The sequence below is a fragment of the Rousettus aegyptiacus genome, unplaced genomic scaffold (genome assembly GCF_014176215.1).
Source record: "Rousettus aegyptiacus isolate mRouAeg1 unplaced genomic scaffold, mRouAeg1.p scaffold_m13_p_1, whole genome shotgun sequence".
In the NCBI taxonomy this organism is placed as follows: Eukaryota; Metazoa; Chordata; class Mammalia; order Chiroptera; family Pteropodidae; genus Rousettus; species Rousettus aegyptiacus.
The window spans coordinates 38,077,483-38,103,530 of NW_023416284.1; the positions used below are offsets into that span (position 1 = coordinate 38,077,483).

The following is a 26,048-nucleotide window of genomic DNA, read 5'->3' on the forward strand; positions in this document are numbered from 1 at the left end:
TGAAGGTGGCCTGAACCACCTTCAGGAGAGGGGCAGCTAGGAGAGAATGAATGGATTTGAGAGATAGTGAGGAGGTCACAGAGGCTGATAATTCGTGATTGATTGATTACTTGAGGGCTTCGAAAACTCAAAATGTTAAGGATGATGGCCCAATCAAACAGTTGCTGAGTTCTGAAGGATGACCAGGAGTTAGCCAAGTGAATAGGATGAGAGAGCTGATCCAAAGAGAGGGAGCGGTATGCACAGAAGTCACAGAGGTGCATCCTGCGACCTGAGGCTCAGTGTGGGTCAGGGTCTGAGGGGGAAAAGTGATAACAAAGGAGACAGGGACCAGATCTCAAAAGGCTTACTTGGTGTGTTCTCTTCTGTGGTATGCTGCCAGGGCTACAAAATAAGTTCAAGGAGGGCAGGAAGGGTGAAGGAGGGCTTGAAGAAAGCCTAACTCTTTAAGTCAGTTAGAATCAGCGAAGGCCCTGAACTAAGTCACCAATGAAACTTGAAATGAGTTTATTTTCAAGGAACTGAGCACCATGAGAGAGGTATCCTATAATAAATTCAAGACCACGTTCTCATAGAGAATACAAAAGTCTCTCCCCACCATACATCATATGATCCAACAGTCACTCTTACCATGAAGAACTGGACGTCTTGACCTAAAACAATATTCCCTCCCTCCCAAATCCTTTAGCCCAAGAGCTTTATGGATCAACCTCAGATAAATTTATGTGGTCTTGTAATTAAATCCTTGAGTATAAATTTCCAAAGCCTGCAGATTGCAGTCACTAGAGAGTGATTAGATCACTAAGATCTGACCCCTGCCAAGACAGAATGGTGCCATAAATTTATATGATGTGGCCAATCTGTGTTCATGCCCACCCCTTGAGAAACAGGGTAGCCCTGTAATTCTTTCACACTCCCCAACTTCAAGCATCATGGCAGGGAGCAAACCCATAGTGCATTCGGGGAAGATGGTACAGACTTCCACATTGGGCCGACTGAGCACTTTCCAGCTCATGCAGACAAGCCACATCACCTGGGGAAAGAAAGTCTCTTGATCTCTCTGAACATTATTTTCTTATGTGCTCCAGGAGGTGGTATAAGATTTGAGCTCATTAGGGACAATTTATCTAAAATGACCAGAATTCAGGAAGCATGCAATAAATGATGGCTTTAATGAATGTTTGCAGCTTGACGACATGGTCCATTTTCCTTTGTATGTCCTGTCCACTTTCCCAGATGTTCTTGGAACAAGCATCAATTGGAAGATGGACCAGTTTTTTTCTCTCACTGGCTGATTAGCCCATGCAGCTCTGGAGAAAAGGGTACTTTCTGCCTCACTATCCTACAGCGCTAAGAGAAGTGCTGCCTCTTGGGACAGAGGAAAGAGGGAAAGCTTCCTTATCTTGAGTCTATTCACAGAGAATTGTTAGATGTTTTCTATTTCTGACCCATTAATCATTACTACAACATTTTGAGATTGGTACTATGATCCCTATTTTATAGATGCAGAAGCTGAGCCTTAGAAAGATTAAGTAGCTAGCCTGAGACACACAAGTAGAAAATGTATTGAGCCTTCACTCAAACTTAATTTTATCTAATTCTAAAGCATGGGCTCTTCCAGAAGTCTTCAGTGTAGAGAAAAGGGAACAAAAACACCAAGAAGTTACTCCTAAGAGCATAAGCTGTTTGAAATCTGTTGAGCTGAAGTAACAACAGCCAGAAAGTCACTCCTGGGTTCCAGCGCAGGCTCTGTCACTGACCAAATGAGTCACTGTGGGCAAGTTATTTTCCTCCGGAGACCTCATCTATGAGAAAGAGGCCCTGACTAGCCCCAAACACTAATTCCTTACAACCTGTTATGTACTTCAACTTCTAGAACATCTGATTCATGTTTCAATATATACGGACTTTCAGAGTATTGTGTTACTTGTTGTTTATTAAGATGAAAATCCATGTGTTTTTGGTCAGGAAAGCGGTGAAGAGTTTTAATAAGAATATTCTTTATTATGATAAATGTGCAATATTTAATTAATAAATATAAATTTGGAGTAACAATAAAACAAATTTTATGAATAGGCATAGACTGAGAATGAATAAAAGTCACAGAGTAGAGACAAATATGTTTTTTTTTTTTTCAGGGAAGAATAAAACCTATAAAGATCAGAAAGGCCACTGGAGGTCGAAGTACTTCAACTGCACGAAGAACTGGAGTCGGAATCCTGTTCCCAGGTGCTTTTCTCTCCTCGGAACACTGAGTACCAACAGAGCTCTTGGCTAGGGCTGGATAAACGTTTGTGGACAAAATAACTAATTAATTATTTAACATCTCTTCTATGTTTCAAATTTGGCGAAGCAAAAATAATTTCTGTATCCGTGTGGTGCCTGAGGAAACTAAAGCTCAAAAAGTGAAAGTGCCTTGAGAGAGAGGGGTGACAGAGTGGGGGGCACACAAATTCGGTGTGCTGGCTCACCTCAAGCTGCCTCCCCCGCAGGACAGGAGCAGCAGGGAGACGCGATGAAACAGCCACTCTGCACACGGGCCTGATAAAAAGACTTTGCAAAAAATTAATCTCCCAGGCTCCTAAGGATCCGACAGGATAATGAATACGACCCACCTTACAAGCTCCTTAAGTGGCAGGTCATTAATGCAGGTTATTTTCCAGGGCTAACTGGGCAGTTCAGGGGTCAGGAACCTGAGTATGGAATTACTGAAACCATTCCTTAACCCAAACTGACTAGAATTTTCTACACAACCTCCCAAAAGTTCTCACAGCTACTGAGCTACTGAGGCACACAGCCAGGGTTCGAGGGCAGTCTAGTGTCACTCCTAAGCCAAGGCAGCTGCCCCATGACTGCCAGCTTCCCCTGGGTCCCATCAGGGCCTCAATTCTTGAAGCCACATCTTTCTAAGAGGAAATAACAAGGAAATAATAATGTGCTCCTTGGTTATAGCTTCTAATACAAGGAAAGTAAATACGCTTATTTCCAGGTGTTTCTCAAAAATCGGGAAATAATGTTGAACTGTAATCTCAGAAAGAAGAGGATGGAAAAACTAGCACTGACCAAGAGGGTACAATGGTGCAGATCCTAAGCTGGCCCCTTCCATGATATCTCCATTGCCCTTCTGATGACAAGTATTCAACACACACACACACACCTTTAAATATGAGGCTCAAAGAGGCTAAATAACCCATCTTTGGTTACACAGCAGATAAGGAGAAGAGTTAATATTAAAACCCAGGTGTGTCCAGCTTCAGAATTAGTGCTTTTTCCACTATACTACGCTGCCAGATGGCGCTGACTGAAAAACTCCAGGCACTGCCCCCAGAAGTGTCTGCGTCTGCTCATCACGGGACCCATTTCTCCACCACAGTCTTCTACTGGGTGCCTTAAGCCCAGCTGGGATCAAGAATTGTGTCAGCTGTTCTCCCCTTTGATGGCAGGTAACAAACCTGAAAATATACATTCTGTTCCTCCAGCCCCTATCACATTCCATCTACTTCCTGGAATGCACATTGTTCGACCAGCTGTATGAGTAGTGATAGTGACACAAACCAAAAAAATGAAGAAAACAACTTTGTTTCTCACTACTTTCATCCCTCCCTTATTTGAATTGTGAATACTCTAGCTATGTCTCATACATGGCCTTTCTAGAAATTCATTTTATGGGGAAATATGTCCCTGTCTGACTTATGTTTAAAACTGTCTGACTTGTTTTCTATGGCCTCAGTTAAATAATAGGTTTGTGAGAAATTCTAAAGTACCTCTTAACTTTCTTTATGCTACTTTTTCTCACAATAGATGACTCACACTGTGAGGTATTCTTCATAAGAAACATCTTCCATGGGAACTATCTAAATCTTGCCAAGGGAGGAAAAACTCCGGTAGTCTATAATATCATGTGAAAATATGAAAAATGTACCTATGATATAATATAATATATAAATTATATGAATAGTATGATCGCAAGCATATATTATCCTGAAAAGTTAACCCAGAAGGAAGTAACTTGGAATGTTAATATTAGTTACTTTTGATCGATGGAATTATTATGTGTGCTTACTTTGTCTTTTCTAATTTTCACTAACATGCATATATAGCTTTTTAAAAAGCCAAATGAAATTCCTAAAAAAAGAAAAGTATTTATTCTTCCAGAAAGGGGCCTAAATATTATTCAGTGTTTCCTTACTACCAAAGTGTTATATGAGGTCATAAACTTTGACTAATATCTGGCGCAGAAACTGTTCAGGAAAAGAAAGTTATATATAAATCTCATTGATGAATATAGATATCAAAATCCTAAGTAAACTATCAACAAATAAAATCCATACATAGAAACCAATATAGAAAACAATATATCAGGAACAAGAAGAATTTACTTCATAAATAAAGGTTAGAAAATCTATCAGTGAAATACACCACAAGATAAATTAAAATAGGAAAAATATGTATTGAAATAAACATAAAAAAGCATATGATCAAATTCAACAAGCGAATTCAAGATTTAAAAACAGACTTCCTGGAGAAAAATAAAGGGGAGCTAATAAAGAATCTTAAGTAAAACTTAAATATCACACATGTAATTTAGAAGCATTTCTACTATCACTAAATGTTGTACCGACAGACGTCACCAATGCAACAAAAAAAAGCAGTACTTAAGGACTGCACAGTAAGACACAAAAATACAAGTTTATACGATTTTCCACAGAAAATCAAAGGGGAGGTAAGAGAATATTAGTAAAAGAGTTTAGCAATAGAATTATACTCAAGATTCAAGATCAATATAGAAACAGTTCCTTTTCTTTCAACGTTCTACTTATTTTGGCCCAGTTACCAACATTTGTTTTTAATACTTATTATTCCACAGTCAAAACCGAAGAATGAAAAATGAATTAATCCAGTTATCAGTGGATTTTCTCTCTTACTTTAATGTATGAGTGTGCTTTCATGATGCCTTAGGCCAGACATGTATATAGAGAATAAATACGGTTATCACTGTTGCATAATTACAAAGAATTTAAAAAATCTTGCTCTGGGACAAATCAGCTATACACCTTTTAAGATCTCCTGGGCTCTTTGATGGGATAAGAGAAAACAATGTAAGAAGGAAGAAGATGATGATGAAGATAAAGAAGAAAAAGAAATGGAAGGAGTTAGAAATGGGATACGAGAAATAAAGAAAAGAAGGGAGATGAGGGAAATGAAGAAAGATGATAAGAAAGGGAAAGGATAAGAGGCAAGGAGGAAGGGGAGGAAAAAGAGGAAAAGGAGGAACAAAGCTAAACTTTTTGAACCTTTAATATTTGCCAACTACTACACTGAGTATATTATTTCCCTTATTTCAATTAATCTTCAGAGTGAGGCTTTCAGGTTTGTGATATTATGTTCTCATTTTATAGAAGAGGAAACTGAGGCTCAGAGAGTTAAGTAATATTCTAAAGTCACATGGTTAGGAAATGGTAGAGCAGAATTTGACCCAGATCAACCTGCCCAGCCAGACCCGATGGTATTAACTATTCACTAGAGGACATGCTTTGCATATGTATTGTGCTAGTTTTAGAGCTTCTTAGAATGTGAAGATGACGAGGATCTAAAAAGGTCACCTTCATGCTTCCATTCCAAATCTTCAACCAAGCTAATGTTCTGAAAACCTGAATCCTCTTTAGAATGCTTCTGGTTTTTCATGTTAAAATTAAGAATGAAAAGATGTGCGCTAAGATATAATTTTTAATGCATTAAGCATTCAAGAGCATAAGTTTAGTGGAAAGGTTAAATTTGAAGCAAAAATATAACTTATCAGTTTCCACTGAAAAAGAATGAATTCTAGTACATACCAGGCTCTGCATTTTTTTTCCCCATGTAGCAGTTCTCCCAAGACCTGGTCACCCACTTGTTTTCCCTCTATTATTCTTATACTACAATGCAAAAAAAAAAATGCAAGGTCTAGATTAAGTATTAGGGAATAAAACAGACTGCTTCCAAAATATTTGTGTTTCAAATAAACATCTAAAGCAAAATTTACAGTTCTTCCTGGGGTTGTAGCTGTCCAAAAGCTGCCTATGTATTACATTTATGTCCCTTGCTTCCTATAGAGTGTCAGACAAATGTCATCACAAAACATGACTGGGCAGGCACAGCGATGCCTCGAACAAATCACTGCCTACATAAAACAACCAAGGGCATCTGAGTTTGCAAGCCCACATTGACAGATTTCTAGACCTGAAAGAGAGCTCTATTAATCCTCCTCCATGAAGCTGAGAATACTGGGGGTGAGGGCAGGGAAGAGCCAAAACCACCGGGAGAAACACACACACACACACACACACACACACACACACACACACACAGAGCAAGAAGTTGCTTAGATCCAATTATAACAGGGTGACACACTTACTAAAAGGCAAGGTCACAAAGCCATAGAACCAAATTCTTCAGAAAACATGAAAAGTGATAGAATTATTTTATTAACCCACTATGCATGCCACTCTTCATTATTAGATATCTATGTGCCTTCCCTGTATTGAGCACTTTCTAAGTGTTGGGAGTTAAAGGGTGAACAAAGCCCCAGTTCTGGAGGGATGTATACTACAGTTGACAAACAAAAACACGGGGCAAATAACGTGAGATAATAACAAAGTGCCACTGAAGCAAAACAAACAGGAGAAACCAGCTCGATTTAGAGAGTAAGAAACACGACCCACCCCCCAATCCCGCCAACAACCCCAGGAGGTCCCACTAAGCTCAAACCTGAGCAATTAGTAGGAGTTTTTCTAGAAAAAAAGTGGAGAGCCACAAAAGGATTTCAGGCTGGGTTAATAAGAGTTCAGTGGTTCTCAAAGTCTGGTCTCTGAACCAACAACATCAGCATCATCTGAGAACTTGTTATAAATGCAAACTGTTGGGTCCCACCCTAGACCTAGGGAATCAAAAACTCTAGGGATGCGACTCAGCAATTTGTGTTTTAACAAGCCTTCCAGGTGATTCTGGTGCCCTTGGAGTTTGAGAACCACTGGTATATTCAAAGGCGAACTGCAATATATAGAATGCATGAAGAGTAAACAGGGTTAAATGGGGTAAGGGCAGAATATTAGGCAGAGATGTTGCGGGAGGTATGGGTAGAAGGTATGTCTGGAAAGGCTTTATATGTAATGAAAAGAACTTTGCATTTTACCCAGAGAACAATGGAGAACCATTAGAATATTATACTGAGAACAAAATAGAAAATAAAAACAAAAACAAAAACAGCAAATAAGGCTGGAGACTATTAAAAACATATATATGCAATCAACAAGATAATACTGTGTATTATTCCAGAGATAAAAGCTCACTGCTGCACAGACAAGTAGCCATTAAGAAAGGATCAAATTCAGCCCTACCTTTCTTTCTGGAGTCTTTCTTGGCGCTGGTTTTCACAGCTACTTGAAGTTCTGTCTCAGTTGACATCCTACTAAATCCTTAGTCCACTTCACACAGATCCCGGGCCTTGGCCAGGCTCATTGAGGACTCCTCTCCAAGAGAACAACTCCTCCCTTCAGAAATGACACCCCGAGCTGCACATTTCATTCACTCCTTTCGAGTGCTGCAAATCAAGGGAAAAGAACATTCAGAATCATCACCCTTTTGAAGTAAAACAAAAATTAGAGAAGAAAATCAACTGTCAGACATAGAAAAACAGCAAAATCTTGGTCTCCAGGTACTGGCTGCTCGCATGATTTCATCAAGTCATCAATGGGTTCACAGCAAAGGAAACGAGAGGCCTATCTGCAAAACTGTTTCTCAAACTAAGTAACTCAAAATAGATCTTTGAAATTCTAGATTTTCAAGAAGGACAAAACCCAACTCTTTGTTTCCCATATTTCTTATTTTTCAAGCGCTAGATGCCACCCAGAAAACACAGCAAAGGCATATTTCCTGAGCGGCCCCATGGAGACGTTTCCAACAGCGGGGCACCCATCCATCAGCTAAGCTTGATCAGAGCTTTGGCAGCTAAAGCAGATCATAGGGAAGTGACCTGAGGTCTGTCCCCCACTGGCAGGCATCAGAGGGGACACAGAGTTGACATACGGTTGGGCTCCAAGGGTAAGGTGACAAATGGGAATGAGAAACTTTCCAGCAAGCCAATTTTTGTGTCAGCTTTTCCCCCAGCTACAAGAGCAGACAAGCATTTAATGTGGAAAGAAAAAGAAAAGAAGCAGGCAGACACACATTTCATTTATTCTTTCTTTAATAAATATGCATTGCACACTGCTAGGTACTATTAAGTTCAGACACTGCTTAGAAGAGATAATAATGATAATAATGATGATATAACCACTTCAATTACAGCTAGTATTTACTATGCACTTACTATATACTATGCCCTTAGCTACTGCTTCACATACATTATCTCATTTGATTTCATTAAATTGAATGAATGTATTCCCTGTGTCAAGTCAATAGCCTTTCCCAGTGACTATCTAGCTGATGGTTATATCTGAGCATTTAGTTGAAAATAAACCTTTCATTAGTTATCTATTTTTAAATAATGTTAAGATAATATTAAACTATAGCCTTAGCTGCCAAGGCTCTGATCACACGTAGCTGATCAAGCTACTGGAAATGAATCTTCAAACTGCGCAGCCAATTCTTAGTTCATCCCAAGATCAAGAACAATTTAATCTAAAAAAGGTGACCTTAAATGCCAGTTTCAGCTCAAAATGGATACTGACACAAACCTTTTAATCATAACAACTTAAAGATGGCTTAACTAGAAGGTCTAATATAAAAGCCACATAAAATATAGATAGCTGGTTTGTTTTTAACAAGTTATTTTTTTAATAGGACACCAGTGCTGAATGAAAGGTGCATGAACTAGAGGATCTAAGGCTACAACTAAGGAAGATGAAAAATTATCTTCCTAGAATGGGGTCCATATAATTACCTAGAGAAGATGAAAATTTTTTGTAGCCACCTTTGTGTTAACTACCTACGCCATGCCATTAGCTCTCAACCCCGTTCTAACCTTCCCCTCCCCCAAAAGATAACAATCCATGAAAGATTACAGAGTCATTAAACCCAGTCACATATAAACAGAATTAATTTTATTAGTAATATTTATCATTTCATTGCAACAAATATCTACTATGGGTCAGGTGCAAACCGTGGCTCCTTTGAGTCAATAGACATTTACCATGTAACTATGCTGGTCAAGAGTATAGAGTTAAAGCCTGATTCCTGTCCTCAAAGGAGCTCAGTCCAGCGGAGGTGTCAGTCATTTAAGGGACAGTAGTACACATGACTGGAACTAAAACAGACAAATACCTGGCTTACTGAGGCACGAAGCATCAACTATTCATCTTTGCTTAGAAGAGTCAATAAAGCTTCACAGAGGAGAAGCCCTGCACTGAGGTCCTGAACAATGATGCTTCTGTCAAGTGGGTGATAAAGGAAAGGACCAATGGATACCAATAAACGCATGTATAATAAAGAAATGAATGGCTTCAAGCAGAAGGACTGGCAAGTGCAAGAAGGCTTTAAATTAACAATCAAACTAACAGGAGGAAGCACAAGTCTAGTAGGGAGCTGCTATACTTCCCCATCTTCCCAATTTTCCCTTGTCTACTACCCTTCATAGAATCTTTTCAAGTCTGCCTTGACATTTTATTGACTCCCTCAAGCTTCAGTTCAAAGAATTATCTCAGGCAGAACGATTCCTTCTATTAAATGGAATCTCTCCCTACTTATGTTGTGATCTGATATTTGGCTAGCTTCGTAGTTTGACCAATTTACGACCAATGTGATACTGAAGAAGATACTCAACCCTTTGTCTCAGTTTCTCCATTTGTGTAATGGGATAACAACATCAATTTCCTAAAGCTGCTGTGAAAATTGAGTTTGATCACAGGTACTACATGCTTGGAAGAGTGTCTGGCACATTTTCTAGCAAGAACTTGGTAAATATTAGACACTAATAGTTTCCTATGTTAATTGTTCAAGGTCATATGGCTGGTATGTGACCACAAGTTCATATTACTATCCTCCCACAGAGGAGAAAACTAAAGCAGGTTATATCTGCTTTCTAAAGACAAATTGCAGCAGAAAATGATAGAATCAAGCTATTTCCATCATGCTGGTCTTGTATACAGTAGGTACCTAATCCAAAAATACAGAAATGAGCTGAAATATATGAGTTTTACATCATTTCAAGCACTCTTAAAAGTCAACGTATAAAAGTAGATTGGCTTTTTTAAAAATCAGGTTGGATTTGGGCCCCTTTCTCCTCTTAAACTTTATAAGCCATAATACAGCACCTCTCCCTACTCTGCGGGTATCTCCAGCATCACCTGTTTGACAAAATGTGATTGTGTTCAAGTGTTATAAGCATTACTTGTGAACTTCTGAAGTGCATCCCTATATCGACGATAAAAGGACACCAGCATCATTTCAAATCAAAACTTAAATAAGGAAGCTGTAGAACAGAGAATGCATGTGGCTGGGACCCTGGCAGCCCCTTTTAATTTTCTAAAAGCCAGAGGTTGAGCAAATGCTGTGAAGTAACTCCAAATTATTTAGGAAATTCATTTCTTTGTAATTAAGGAGATTAAAGTCCTCTAGGGCCAGAAACCATGTGACAACTCAAATCATTTTTCCCCAGCAAAACCTGTGAAACCCTATCAGTTAAATTCAGGCTCGCCTGGAATTTTGAAATGCTTCAATAATGTTTCTTTGCTCCACACAATCTGCAGTAATTTAATATTCCTGAAGTGTGTCAGGTTTTTTATAATGAGCTCTTCAAATCTAAATGTGAATTATGTAACATTCCACTACAGACATTCTGTCTAGTGAACTGCTTCTGAATGTAAAATCTCGTGTTCAGTGACTGGAGGTGGGGGGTGGGGGAAACACCAAACCACAAAGCAAAGAAAACAGGACTTAAAAAAAATAATAACAACAACAAAGCACAAAGGCTTGAGCAGCTACAACAGAACAGACACATAGTAAAATACTCACTATAACACAAATTTGTGTACTCTCCTCCCCAACCATCCCTCTCCTCATATGATTCTACAGGAAAAGAGCCAATGTTTATGAGGGCTCACTATTTGCCAGGTATGCTACTATCAACTTCTCATGTATTATCTATTCAATCCTTCAACCGCTTGGAGAGTAAGATAGTATTATTATCTTCATTTGACAAATGAAGAAAAAGCGAGGCACAAGCCAGTTTAGCAGCTTATTTACGGTCACATGACTAATGAGTAGCACACGGCAGGGTACAAGTCACTCTCCTCCTCAACTTCACTCAAAACCCTTCCGAATATCCATCAGCAGCTGGTGAATGAATAAACAAAATGTGGTGCATCCACACAGCGGAACACTGGTCAGCCATATAAAGCAATGAAGTCCTGATACATGCTACAACATGGATCGACCTTGAAAACATCATGCCACATGAAAGAAGGTAGACAGAAAAGATCGCATGTTCTATAATTCCATTTACATGAAATGTTCAAAATAGATAAATCCACAATGACAAAAATAGACCGGCAGTTGCCAAGCACTGAGGGAAGTGGTTAAGGGGAGTCACTGTTTCCTGATTACTGAGTCTCCTTTGGGAGGTTTAAAATGTTTTGGAACCAGACAGAGGTGATGGCTGCACGACACCCTGAATATAATAAATACCATTGCACTGTATACATTAAAATGGTTAATTTTATGTTTTATGAATTTCACCTAAATTAAAAAAAAAAAAAAAAAAAACAACGCTCCCAGTCAGGTTTCACACCTGACTTGTGTGATGACTTGTGTGATATGCTAAGAATACTAAAACTTTCAGTCTAAAAGGACAACCCAGCCTTGAAAATCTTATGAAGAGGAGGGAGTATTCCCAGAACCAAGACTATGGGGTTGAGCGGCAGCAATTACATAGATCATAAGCCAAATGACACTACCTGAGTGTTTTGTGATTTGGGGCACCTTAATCAGCTTTATCCAAACTTATGCAGCACTGAAAACAGACTATTTATCAACATAGCACAAAGGTTTGTAATAGTATGGATGAGGTGCTTCAGCTTCCTCGTCGGTAAAATGGGAAGGTAATTACCAGGTGTGTAAGATTTGAAAGATCGATGAGATTAGGGCACTTCAGAAGCTTAGCTCAGTCTACAGCATGCTATGTTTTGTGTAAGAAAGGAGATATGTCTGCTTACCTTTACAAAAAGAAACACAGGACAAACCAACCAAAAAACAGAGAAGTTGTTTTTTGACAGGGGAGATCCCAGGTGGTAATGTGACTGGGTAGAAGGATACAGCAACGGTGATACTTCTCAGTGTACAGCTTTTTACATAATTTCCACATTTGGAATCATAATAATTTCTACGTATCTGAAAAAGTTAAATTAAATTAACAGGGATGGGTAGTGGAAGGAGGAGGTAAAAATGGACTGAAATGAATTAATTCACTTGCATTTCAAATGAACTTCATAAATACAATCACTGAAGGGGTGGAAGAGAAAGAACTAATCCAAATAATTTATGAACAAAGAATTTGACTGTTACTCTCAGTTGTGAGAAGGATTGGGTCAGGAGGAACTGCACGAAAACTTCAAACTCTTTCTAGTAGGCTTTTTCTGGTAGCGTTATGGGCAAAGCAAATATGAAATTATTTTAGATGTATTATAGGATTGAGCAAAGGATTAAAGGTGATATTCCTGAGAGCCAAAGTTCTCAGTATGGAAGAGGATACATTAAAAGAAAAGGGAAGGCAGGAAAGAAGACAGTGTGATAAATTAGACATTAGAAGATTTCAGGATAGACTCATGATTTTAAAAATATATGTTCATCTGTATATGTGTGTATGTGTACATGTGCTTATATGCATATATTTTCTAGCTCTGTCCAATGAATGGGTCTGATACAAAAATATCCCAGTAACAACATGATACCTAACACCTAGATTTTGGTTTCTACTACCATTCCCTAGTAATAGGAATTGGGAGTTCTTGGAAAAATGCGTGATTCCAGAGCCATGGCAGGGAAGGTGTAAGATAAACCTGAAATATCTCGTTGTTCCAAAAAGTAAGGAAGTGCTCAAAACGAATAGAACTGATGGGAGAATGTTACAAGGATACAGACGACATCTTGGAGGAGCTCTCACTGGCTTAGTCTGGAACAACTTAAACACCAGTAAAACTTAAGGATGATATCGAATAATAAACCACTGAAAAAATAGAAATCTATGAATCCGTACTGAAGACAGACAGATAAACAAATGTGGTAAAGGAAGGCCGTCTTGTTTAGAGTAGAACAGGTACTGTCTGGTAAACACAGAGCAAGTACTGGAATATCAAATCAACATTTTACAGCCATCAGAACAAAGTTTAGTCAGGTAAGGATGCAAAATTCAGGGAAATTTTTTGATGAGAAGCAAGACATTTGCAGGTGGATAAAGTGTCTTCTCACTTACTGTTTATAGCTGCAAGGAGGAAAAAAGCTGTGATTATACAGTAGAGAAACTGAAGAACACATCAATTAGGTTATCAAAACGAACATTAACAAAGAGGGGCAGATAACACATCATTGGGTACCCTGAGAGGAACGCATCACCATCATGTAGTATTCTGGCCAGGAATCTGAGATTTTAAAATGGGTGGAAGGGATTCCATTCTTCAAAAACATAGTAATAAAAGACAAAAACAGTAGGCTGTAGAAATAGTTTAGATTAAAAGAAACTAAATAGATACAACAGCTAAATGCGATACCTGTAAAAGTTCCTATAATGAAGAGAAAAGAAATGCTACGAAGTAAATTATTGGGTCAATTAACAAATTTTAATATGAATGGTAAATCAGGTAAAAATATTGTATCGATGTTAAATTTATGTAATTTGATAACTTTCCTGTGGCTAGGTTAGAGAATATACTTATTCTCAGGGAATACAGACAAAATGTTTAGGAATAAAGGGCTAAGATATATGGACCTTACTTCAAATGATTCGGGGAAAAAAAATGACATACATGTATATATGTATGTACAAGCATATATGTGTGCATATAAGCATATAAAGAGGGAAAGAATATACAAATGATAAAGCAAATGAGATAAAATATTAGCAAGAAGTAAATAAAGGAAATAGGGTATCTTTTGCATATTCTGATACTTTTTTCCTGTAGTTTTGAGATTATTTCCTAATTTTTTTTTTTTAAAAAAGGAAAGAAAACCCTAGCTGAGACCCTAACCCACAGAGATATGCCGCAAAGCCAATTCTGGTCTCTTTTTTCTTTTAAGTTCAGACCCATTCCAGCTCCCGACAGCATGCTTTCTAATTCCCAAGGCTAGCTGAGTTCAAAATTAGTTTACAGCTGTCAGGTCTCATTACAGATTCTAACTTCACCCCATATCTGCCCCGACTCTTAGACTTGGAAGAAGTCTCTGGACCAAGGTTGTTCTGAGCAGGTCTCTTTCTTCCTGAGCTCTAGACTTTTCCAGACTATGCCTCCAGGCCAGGAGTTTGCCCACTAAGACCTTTCATCTACCTGCTCCACAGATCTAAGCTCCTTTAATTACTTAAGCAAAGTCAGCCGTTCCTGGATCATCTTCCTCTCCACCTCTGAGATCATGGCTTTAACCTGTTAAACCTTTTCCTTTTTAAGTATGTCAAGGGTTACCGATCTGATCCAGCCCCTTTGAAAAATGTCTAAAATTCGCTCATTCCACATATGTGTTCTTTTAAGGGGCAAGAAAACAGCAAAGAGTAAGGTATTGCTGGAATACAATGGCAACATTTATTAAAAGTTGCTGGGGGTGTCAGAAGTATAAATGTTATAGGAACTTGAATGATGGTCAAAGATATTACATCTCTCCCTACTGATAACCTACCACCATCCTCATAGAAAATGTATATATAACCAGTACTGGTTTTGACCAAATCCTTAAAGAAAAATAATACATAGGTAGAACATACCCCTGGCCTTAAAATTCTGAAGCCCACAAAGCTGACAGATTAACAACCTTACTGCAGACCCAATCAAAGCTGTTTTGACACAACCGTATGTGTCAAGAAGGGGGAGAAAAAATCACATATTTAGAGATATCTCTTGGCCTAAGAGTTCATCTTTATTACATTGCTTGTTCATTATGTTTACCTGACATTATTTAAAAAAGAAAGAATTTCATGCAGTTTATAGAAAGCTTTATAGAAAGTCATTCTCTATAACAGGATAAAATTAACAAATGAGAAAGGTGGAGTAAAGGAGAACAAAAGATTGGAAATGAAGGTGAAGGCAGAAGCAAGGATAGAGCACCAAAAAAATCTGTAGAGTTGAAGAAGATAGACTATAAATCGATCTATGAGATTCCCAGAGGTCAATGCAAAGAAGGAAATATATGATCAGTTACAGATGTCACAAAGTCCGTGCTTAAATAAAGCTTTTTCCTCCTTTGCACCAAGAATGAATGAAATGAACCTACAGATTTGCATAAAGTCAACACTGTGTGTCATCATGGACACTAACATCAGCACCTTCTCCACAAAAAACCCAATAGTGAATTTTCAGTGTCCCTTAATTTATGCTGAGAACATAACACTAAAGCACAATTTAGTAATAATACTTTTAAATAGGGTCAAAACAATGCTACCCAAGTGATTTTAAATTCTCTATGAACAAACTTGCTTTCTTTTTCAATTTTAAAAATAAATAAGTGGGCTATAGCTATCTGGTAGTCTGGCTTTTCAAGGGTAAAATCTAAAATTTTTAAAATATGTATTTAAATGGTTTATCAGTTTACTCACCTATAAAATGGGATAATGCTGGCTATAACTCATGGGATTAAATAACTGGGAATAAATGAAAGTTATGTAAAAGTACTTTTGAAAAATTAAAATGCTATCTCCCAGAAGGCAGGCACTGTTATCACTCAGGAATCACTCAGCCTTTAGCAAGGTGATGCTAGGAGGAACAAACTGTGTGTCTTTAATAAAGTCAAGGCTAACAAAAGTCAGAACCCGGTTAGATTAGAGCAGTGTTAAAGGAATTTATAATACAGCAACACGGCATACTTGGGAACATTTCATTTAACTAATAGATCATACGCATCATGAAAATTCATTACACAAATTACGAAGAAAAAAAAAAACAAGTATATAAACCTAATACAACTCCATTAGTGTTTTGAATACTTGAGGCCTCACTTCTAGAATCCCCGCCTCTGATTTTATAAAAATGTATCAGAAGGTGGCAGCACCTGAAGCAGTAAGCCATCCGAGGGGCTGGGCTGGAATCCTGCCTGACCCCATGACTGACCGCCTATGTAACCTCGGGCCCTTAAACTGCTTAATCTCGCTGAACCTCCATTTCTTCATCTGCAAAATGGGGATCCTGGAGGCCCTGGGGTCTTCAAACCAATATGCATGCAGCCCAGGGAGTGCTCAAGAAAATCCACTGAAGTGAAGAAATCAAACTGCTATACCTACCTATAACAGTTATTTAAAAAAAATAGGAATGCTTTGTTACTTTAATATTCAGATTAATAGTAGCACGTGTATGTAAATATGTATATAGAAATTTATACGCTGATACAGAATACATAGTACAAAAATAATTCATTGATGGGGACGACTACTGGCAGGTGACAGGGGACCACCACAGTGGCTTACCAGGGGTGTGACTGACACAGTTCAGGGTCTTTCAAGAATCACCCAGGAATCACCCAGGACTGGAGGCGAGTGATGTGGAGGACAAGGAGGCTAACTGGCAGACACTGCATCAATGGTGTTACCAGGTTTAAAAGCTTACGCTCTTCAAATTTCCTTTCCAAAGAGGTACAAGACAAATGAATCTTCAGATAAAAAAGCAAACCACCCCAACCTTTTCATCATATACCCATCAAATCATAGGTTCTGTAAATCAAATCAGTCCAACATACATTTCTTAAGCATCTGCTCTGTGCACAGCACACCCTGTGCTACAAGCCGGAGGAACAGTGAGAGAAGAGTCAAGGCCTGATGGCTGTTATACCCTCCCAAAGATGGCGACTGGCCTCGGGGAACCCTCATACCTGTTCCCCAGTACTATTCTTAAAGGGGTGTCTCCCTCATCAGCTTTTTAGTTATGATGTCATTCCTTATTTTAACCCTTCTAGCCAGATGAGGAGGCGTGAACAATGTTTATCTGCTCTTCACTACGAAGTGCTCTCTACCATTATCTCTGTTCCCTCCACGATATCTTTGAATAACACGGAACTACTGCTATTCTCCAGGGCCTTACAGAAAACAAAGACAAATATTTAATGAAGGCCTCATCGTGAAGGGGATTTTAAATAAACAAACGCCACATTGGTTTTTGTTTCACCTGCTGATTTACCTAAAATATATACCACCATTGTTGACTCTCTTTCTGAAAACTGCATTTCATTATCTTCAGTGTTGACAGTGGAAAAGAGAACAACACAGGCCCACATCTGTAAGTGACAAGCCGAGAGAGTGTGCAACAGATGTCTCCAAACTCCCTGGCTTGGAGAGTGGCCCTGAGCAGGGAGTTAGCTCCTGAAGCTAACTACATCCTAGTGACTGGCCAGATCACGCTGTCTGGCAGTCAGGTGCCCCAGTAACAGCCCTTCCTATTGGCCCCACTCCAGGTCTCCGCCAAGAGATGCCACCTTCTCCCTACCCAGAGAGCCCACAGATGAGTGGCATGCTTTCTGCTATCACTGACATCTTATTTGAATTCTTCTCTCTTCCCAAACACCTAATTCTTAGCACCTACCTTTAGAAACAGAGGGCCCATCATCTTCCTTTGCTTCTCTAATGATCTGCTAGCCCAATCTTAATTATTATAAAATGGGATACACGGATGGGTCAGATTTTCTCCACAAAAGGATCTGCACTTGACAGGAAGCAACCCAATTTCCACAATTATTTCCCTCGCAAAAAGCACACACAACAGTGATAACCATGGGGTGTGTTTTCCTGAAGCCATAGACAGGGATGGATACTCTGACAAAGGAACTCCTTTTTGTTTGTTTGTTTCCTGATTCATAAATATATTTATTTAAACCTTCTCATAGAAACTTAAAAATTCAATTATGCTGGGCAAATACTGAGCAAATCACTAACACGGAAAAACTGTTTCCTCTTCATGAAATACCTTCCTCACTATGAACTCAGCGAACACCTTTGAATCTCAGTTTAAGCTCCCCTCAAAGAGGAAGGCTTCCCTGGGCACACACACCCTTCCCCTTGCACACCAGCCTTGTGTGCACCCTCCCCCTTGCACACCAGGCTCCAGTGATGAGTCATGCAGCACAGTGCAGAGGCTCCCAAACTTTGCGGCACAATGGAATCACCTGAACAGCTGGAAAAATTATTGATGCTTGTCGCCCACCATAGGATTCTCATTTAACTGACCTGCGGTGTGACCTGGGCACTGGGATGCTTAAAAACTCACCGGGTCATTTGAATATTCAGTAAAGTTTGGAAAACACAAGCATAATTGCTCAGATAATTCACATGTGTGTTCAGGGCCAGCATGATCCCAACTCCCTAGTTCACTAGGATTGGGCCTATTATTGAACTCCCTTGAGCCTGAATGCATTCACTGCAAATGTGATGAACTCTGAGAATTCATGACAGATATGGCGAGTGTAGTAAATGGCATAATCTACATAATACGCTTATCACATAGTGATAAGTGCTGGTGGTAGGCAGAAAAATGCCCCCTGCCAAGATGCCCATGCCCTAAACATCAGGATGATTTAGATAATGAAAATTTGGACTTTTGAACTGATGAGGTTTAGATGAGATTATAGGTTCTGAACTGGTAATATCATAGAGACCATGAGCATAGTTTGCATTTAGGTTAGAAGTGACTCTTTGGGGGCCAGAGGGTGGACTGTGATGGACAGAATAATGGCCCACGCGGATGTCCAATTCCTAATCTGAGTTCCAGCTGATTGCACCAGGAGTCAATTCCTTACCCGAGCACAATTCGCTGACTGACTGGCAGCTGCATCTTGGCCTGACAGGAAGAGTTAGACCCAAACCAAATACGTGAGAAATTATGCATATCCTCTCTCTCAAGAATTTGAACTCATTAATATAGATTCTGTCCAGTAGCAACGGGACCAGAAGTGAAAAGACACACAGGAAGATGCTGTGAGGCAGCAAAGGGAAAACTGAACAGAAGTTATGAGTTAGCAGAAATAAAGACTAGCAAAAGCCACCAGGTAGAGAAAAAATATGTAATTAAAAGAGATCATTTACAGTAGAAGTAGAAACTAAAGATACTCAAAGGCAGGGACTGAACAGAGTCCTGTGCGATGGGAACAAGAAGTTAACCTGGTCCCTGAGAGACAGCCAGGATCTTTCCTGATTCAAAATCATACTCCAGTCACTGTGAGGCCAGGCTATATGGCTATTTCTGAGACTCCAGAGAAATTCCTCCCTGCTATACTGCTCCGTGTGGCCTTACAATGCCGTAGTCCTTTTCAATGGGGAGCGGGGGCTGTAACAAATAGCCTGAGGCTCTCACTCCGGTGTACTTACCTACACTTCTCAATTGAACCCTTAAATACATCACTATTCATACACTGTAGCTGGCAAAGGCAAAAAACACAAACATTACAATCTCACACACTTGCCTTCAGTTTTCAAATCATGGCTCTGCCAAGTCCCACGTATGTGACATTTGTAAGTCCCTCGAAGACTTTGAGCTTCAACTTCTACCTCCGTAAGGCTGGAATATTGGTACCTTGCCCCTAATGGCAGCTGTGTAATAAATAATATATGCGAATTGCCTGATACTACAGGATGTATTCATTATACATTGTTTACCTTCCCTCTCTTCTATTTAATTTGTATATAATTCTTTGGAAGGAAAAGGGAGAAGTTTCCAATATTTATTTACTGTAACATATATTTATTAGTTTTTCAATACTTAACTGCCAAAATGAATCAGAAAACAATTACCTAAAAGTATTTCTGCTGCGATATGAAATCTGACATGTTAATTTAACCTGACCTTCAGGCTCTAGTCCAGCACACCACCCCAAACTCACAGCTCTGCCCCACCTTCTCACATGAAATACACGATACAGCCAGCCTAGGTTGGTCAGAGACCCCGGAGCACACCTGATCATCCAAAGCCACACCTCCTCATCTACTCAAACTCAGCTCATCCTTTGAGGTTCCATCAGGAAACAGATGACAAACTCAAAATAGGATTATTCCGGAAGAGTTAATAAAGGGATTATTTACACAAGGGTGAGCTGTGTTGAAGGGAAACCCCAAGGGACAGTGCAGTATCCCAGGGATAGATTCGCAGAACTGTTCTCTCTTCTAGGAATAAAAGGACAGAAAAAGGGGATGCAACCAGCACCATGAGGAAACTCTGTGGAGATAATTGCCTTAAAAGAAGCAGTGACCTTCAGGTTAGGATACAGCAAGTCGGAGGCAGCCCAGCCAGGAGAAAGCCCAAAAGTCAATCAAAACATATACTTCACTCTCCTCCTTCCTGCCCTTCAGCCTCTTGCTAGAACTGGGCATTGGCTAAGCCCAAGAAGAGGCTCAGGGGCCAGGAAGCTCATAGGTGCGGTCCTCACAGATTAACCTTCCGGAGGGAGGACAGAAGGATGGAGAAGAGCAGAGAGTGTACCTGTTAGGGCATACAGAAGACAGCCCGCTCAAGGTCCAAGTAAAGATATTCCTCCATGAAAAATATTGTCACAGCCCATATTCTGCAAAATCCCCAAGGACCTTCATGAAGCCATGTCTCCTTATGAGAGAGCATAAAACAGGAGGGAGAAACGAGGAAAGGAAAGTAGAATTACATTTGTGAGAATCTATCATGTGCTGTGTTCCATGCTAAGCATTGTACAGGCCTCATTCAATTAATCTCCACATTTTGTAGTAGTGGAAACTGAGACACAGAGCCCATTTCTAGGCTGGATCCAGATCTGCAACCTAAAAGCATCTGACTCCAAATATCACAATGTTTCCATAAAACCACCCTGCCTGGCATACATTGTCATTTTTTTAAATCTACCTAATCTCGTCCCTTGATGAGCATGAAGGCCACCTGAGGGTACGGATGGTATATTTCTCTTGCATCTCCGTTTGCCCCTGTGCTAATTAGATGCAGGAAAGTCCCACATATAGCCGAATAAATAAAATCACAAAATCTTTGAAATCCCCACAATCCTATTTTTTCCTCAGTTTAAAAATAACCTGTTTTGCCAAATATTCAGAAACTTATTTTCCCTTTTTAAACAGATTTTTTTTTCTCCTTAACACACATCTCATATTGAGATTCACAACTCATCACTCCCACAAGAAATACCCCCAGGCTCCTTGTCTATTCAGGCAAGCACTTGGTAAATTTGGAAAACAGTTTAGATTAATTTCTGCCTGCCAAGTATGAGGATTCTGGGTAGCCTTCTCCTATACAAAGGTTTAAAAGAAATATTATTCTCATTTCCTTAAGTATATCCAACAACATTTTTTTCTTAAATGGACTCTTTGGTTAAAGTATTACTAATAATAAAAATAATAAAATGATTAATGATACAACCATGGCAGCACTGTACATATGACATTATGTGAGTGTAATATTACCTGGTAAGTATTTCTAAATGCCCCCAAGCTCCTTTCTGACATTTCATCATTAACTCCTTTTGCCTTCTCTGCAGGGGTAGCCAGGGTGAGCTGCTGTGAGCTCCATGTGGAAGGCTGAGGCCTGGGGCCCAAACAACTTGCTTCCGTTCCACTCACCTCCCATTTTCATTTAATGGGAAGACAATAAGCCTTGTTAGAACACAGCAATAGTGAAAGGAAAGGATTTCCAACTTATTTTAGGAGAGTGCCCTCAGGTCTCCCCTTCGTCTATACACACAGGTGACATTTCCTTTCTAAGGACTGTCATGGTTTGCCAAGTACTTTCCTTTTTGCGCAGTCATTTCATCTTCATGATAACTCAGTAAGGTAGGTTTTGCATCCCTATTTTGCTATGGTTGGATAAGGAGATGAGATGGGCCACAGATTTCCCATCTAGGAAGTGTGGAAAATAGGACTAGAATCCATGTCTTCTGGATTCCAAGGTCTTTTTTTTTTTTTTGTACCTTACAAATACCTGACTCCTAGGGCTATATTAGGTTTTCTTATAGATCATCAGCCCTAAGGATAAAATCAATATCACAGGGATGGGGGTGAGATGAAAGTGAGAGGGCAGAATCTGTTGCTAGTATGTTAGCTGGTCTCAACTCCTCTCCCACCCCTTTAGCTAGTAGGACCACAGCTCTTCCCCATCTGCTGAATCTAGACCACACCCTTCCCCCATCTGCTGAATCTCTGTACCTTTGCATAGTAACCTGGGCCTAAGCTTGTGAGGCCACTGACCCCAATAATGATGATTTTTCCCTCTCTGGAGGGAATTTCAGCCTTTGGTCATTCAAATTTACAGTCTAAATTAGGAGTATTCTTTAGGGATAAAAGATCAAGATAAAGATAACAGAATTAATACTAAATGGCTTTCAAGAGCCAAATTGGTAAATGAATTACTCTGGATTTTTAATTGGGTTTATCTCTAAAAAGTGTGCCAGTCTTGATTAGGTACCCATGAACAGGCGGTTTTCAGAAAGCAGCCAACTAGTCTTACAAATAGTCATTCACTTGACATTTGTGATTCTTTAGGTATTTAGGTATTAGCAGCTAATATCCATCCAAAGAGGAAGGGATATAAGATCAGAAGCAGCATGAAAAGATCTCTTCCCTCAGGAATTCCAGGGGGAAACACCTATGAAAAATCACAGAGTTTAAAAAATGGGATCTCAAATACTCCTTTGAAAAATTTCATGAAAGCTATGAATCCCTTCCCTAAGCTCAAGTCAAGAACTTAAGATGTCAGATAGGGATTAAAAAAAAAAAAAATCAAAAGTGAAAGGTAAAATGAATATATTTTAAAAGCACAGTTTAAAAACTGTCAATATGATAAGCAACGACTTTTCATCTTTTAACTTTTATCCCACCATTTTGTTGGCACATTGCTACAAAATCACAATAAAAGAAGTTGGTTCTAATAATAATATGATTCTACAGTTAAAAAGTACTTTCACATCTCTGTGTCCAAATAAAATTCTCTTAATACCTTTGAAAAACACACAAAATGTAATTTTCTTAAAAAAAATAGGAATTTTGATCCTCATTTTAAAGTTTGAGAAACTGAGGCTCTGAAAAGGAAGGTGATTACCCAGAGCTCCAGTACCAGTAAGCAGCAGCATTCAAGTTAAGTTCGAAGTCTGTAGACCTTCAACCTAGAATTTTAAAGCTAGAAAGGATCTCGTATATCATTTAGACCAATCGCTAGAGTCTTCATTTTGCAGACGAAGAAATGAGTCTTAAGAGAGATTAAATGGTTTGCCCCAAGTCACCCAATTAGTAGATCACATAGAACAATTAAACAGGTCACCTGATTCCTAGTCAATTTCTGACACCACTATGGTCCAGCGTGTGTTCTGTTCATAACATCAGTCAGAAAACATTTCCCTGTGATTTCACATTATTAGACAATTTCTAACATATTCACTTTTACAGGATTCTTGCTCCAAAAACACGATATTTCTGCAACACTTCAAAAAGCATAAAAGAGACCTTTTAAAAAAATTAAAGGACGATAAGATTTTGTCCATACAAAAGGAGCCCTCTGTTCAAAACTCAGCTTCAAGGAGTGACATTCTAGAAAGCATTTGCCTAGAATTTCAGGCACAGGTGAGAAAGAGCTCAGAGGCCATCTCCCACCCAGGGGAAACACCTCAGCATGCTAAAAGCAAACAATACCCAATGACTTGAGCAAATTAATTTCTAAAAAAGAGCTGAACTCAACTCAAACATTAAAAACAATTGAATTAAATGTTACATTACCCCTGTGAAGATGTTGCAAAGCAAGCTCCTGAAGAGACAGCTGTCTTGGCCCTTGTGAGAGCTCAGAGCCACCCCACAAAGAAGGAAGGACAAAGTGCACAGCTGGGATGACAATCAGGGAGTTTCTGTGACCGCCAGAGAAGGAGTTTGGAAAGGTGCAATCACATGGGGAGAAGCAGTTAAGTGTTCTGCCATGAACACCATCAGGACAAGGGACGTTCAAACACAGGCCCCTCCACTCCAAACACATTTCTCTACTCATTCGATCAGCACACAGTTTAATTTACTGACTATAGGCTGTTTGCCAGACATGGTTCAGTTCGGGGGATGCAGCTTATGTCCTAGTGGAGGGAGGCAGACAGAAACAAATGAATACATCAAGTATACAGTATGTCAGCTGTTGGGAAGTAAGATGAAGAAAATTAAGGATGGAGAGAGGATTAAGAAGTACTGGAAAGGGGTACATTTTTAAAATGACCAGTCGAAGAAGGTTTCACTGAGATGACACTGGAGCAAGACTTTAAAACTGGCCAAGGCGCACACCATGCAGATGGATACCTGGGGGAAGAGCATCCGGCAGAGGCAGCACTGAGCCTTACGAGCCTCAAACAGAAAGGAGAGTTTTCAAAGAGGAGTGAAGAAGCTGGTGTGGAAAAGGAAGGAGAAGGAGACAGAGGGTAACGCTGTGAGGCAGATGCCAGAGCCAGGCCTTCAGGGCAGAGAGAACAGCAGGATCTTTACTCTTAAGCAGACTTGCGGTCTAGCAATAAGTAACTCTGTCCAGAAAGCTTGGCTCTCCAAAGCTGGCCTCACCACTCACTAGCCAGGTGACCCCAGGAAAGGAAAACTTCAGTGAGGCTCAGTTTCCTCATTTGTAAAATAATAACAGTAACAATCTCATCTCATCTCTCCCAGAATCCTGCCCCCTGATCATTCCTTAAGATGACTTCAGAACGCTAGACTCCAATGCATCATCTCTTCCTCCACAGAACCACCACATGGATTTAACATTTTCGTCTTCGTGTCACAGAGAAGACACCTAGACACAGAAAGGCAGCCGAGTGTTTGCTTATGAAAATAACCAGGATTTGAACACGGGTCTTTGTGACTCCAAAAGCCGCAGAACTGAGTTGCTTGTGTGATGGCACCAGGAAAATAATGGCTGGAAGTTACATGCAGCATGAAAAGGGCATCATGGCCTCGTTATGGTTGTCCTAGCGACATAGTGTGTTACATGGGAAGGTGGGAAAAAGGACTCTCTCCCTTCATGAGAGCTGGTCAGTGCCATGTGGGGATGTCCCCAACCCCACAGTGGCAAGATTAAATCTATCTGGCTTCTCTCTGAGTAAAGTAAGTCTGGGTTCCAGAAGCCTGATCAAATTGGGAAACTGAGGTGGCCATTCAGGTCATAAAATCCCCCAGACCTAGAAAGTCAAGCTTTGAAGGAAAAAATAGAAAAAGAGAGACATCAAATTCTCCGTAGCTGTCTTAGAATGACCGAGGTTATTCCTTCTCAAAGGTTTCCTGCCTCCAGCCCATCTGAAGGGAAGAAAAAAAAATCAGTTGTGCTGATCAACAGATATTTATGGCACTGGACCTTGCTCCCAATAAATCCAGATTCAGTTAAACTCATCAAGAAAAGTTAACATTTTCTGATTGCTCTTCTCTCTGGAATGTCCTACACCTTTTATTTCCGATAGAATCTATATGCAGCGGACACCTCAACTCAAGCCTACTGAATGTGATACCATGTCAGTGTGCTGTCCATATGTTTGCATCTAGCTTCTCCACTGACTGAAACAATGACAACAAATAGTGTGATGATAATGACCATGAGGTGAAGCCAGTCTTAAGCTTAATTCCTGGCTCTACACTTTACTGTCTCTTAACTTGAGTCCAAATTCCTCTTGTCTGAAATGGGATTGCCAATATTTACCTTGCGATATTATTAAGGGAAAAAATATGTAAAGTCCTTGCTCCACAGTAGTTCCTCGGTAACTGAGAGCTGTTCTTCATTAAAATAAAAGTGAATAAGATTTACATGGCACTTTTCTATCCATGATCTCATAGCCCTTAACTTGAGGTCTTTCATACAGTGGTCACTCAAAACGTAGAATCCAGAACTAGGACAGAGTTTACAAATAGTAATCTAAGCATCTCA

General features: G+C 39.6%; 1 protein-coding gene across 3 annotated transcripts in view; it reads right to left on the bottom strand.

Annotated features, from left to right (window-relative positions):
* Positions 1 to 26,048, bottom strand: part of DAB1 (DAB adaptor protein 1) — a 1,029,186-nt gene that overhangs the window by 243,500 nt on the left and 759,638 nt on the right. For all 3 annotated transcript variants that reach the window (XM_036228292.1, XM_036228321.1, XM_036228285.1), the window contains one exon: positions 7,377 to 7,579. In XM_036228292.1, coding sequence (XP_036084185.1) covers positions 7,377 to 7,443 — 67 coding nt within the window. In that variant the 5' untranslated portion in view covers positions 7,444 to 7,579. The remainder of the gene's footprint in view (positions 1 to 7,376; positions 7,580 to 26,048) is intronic.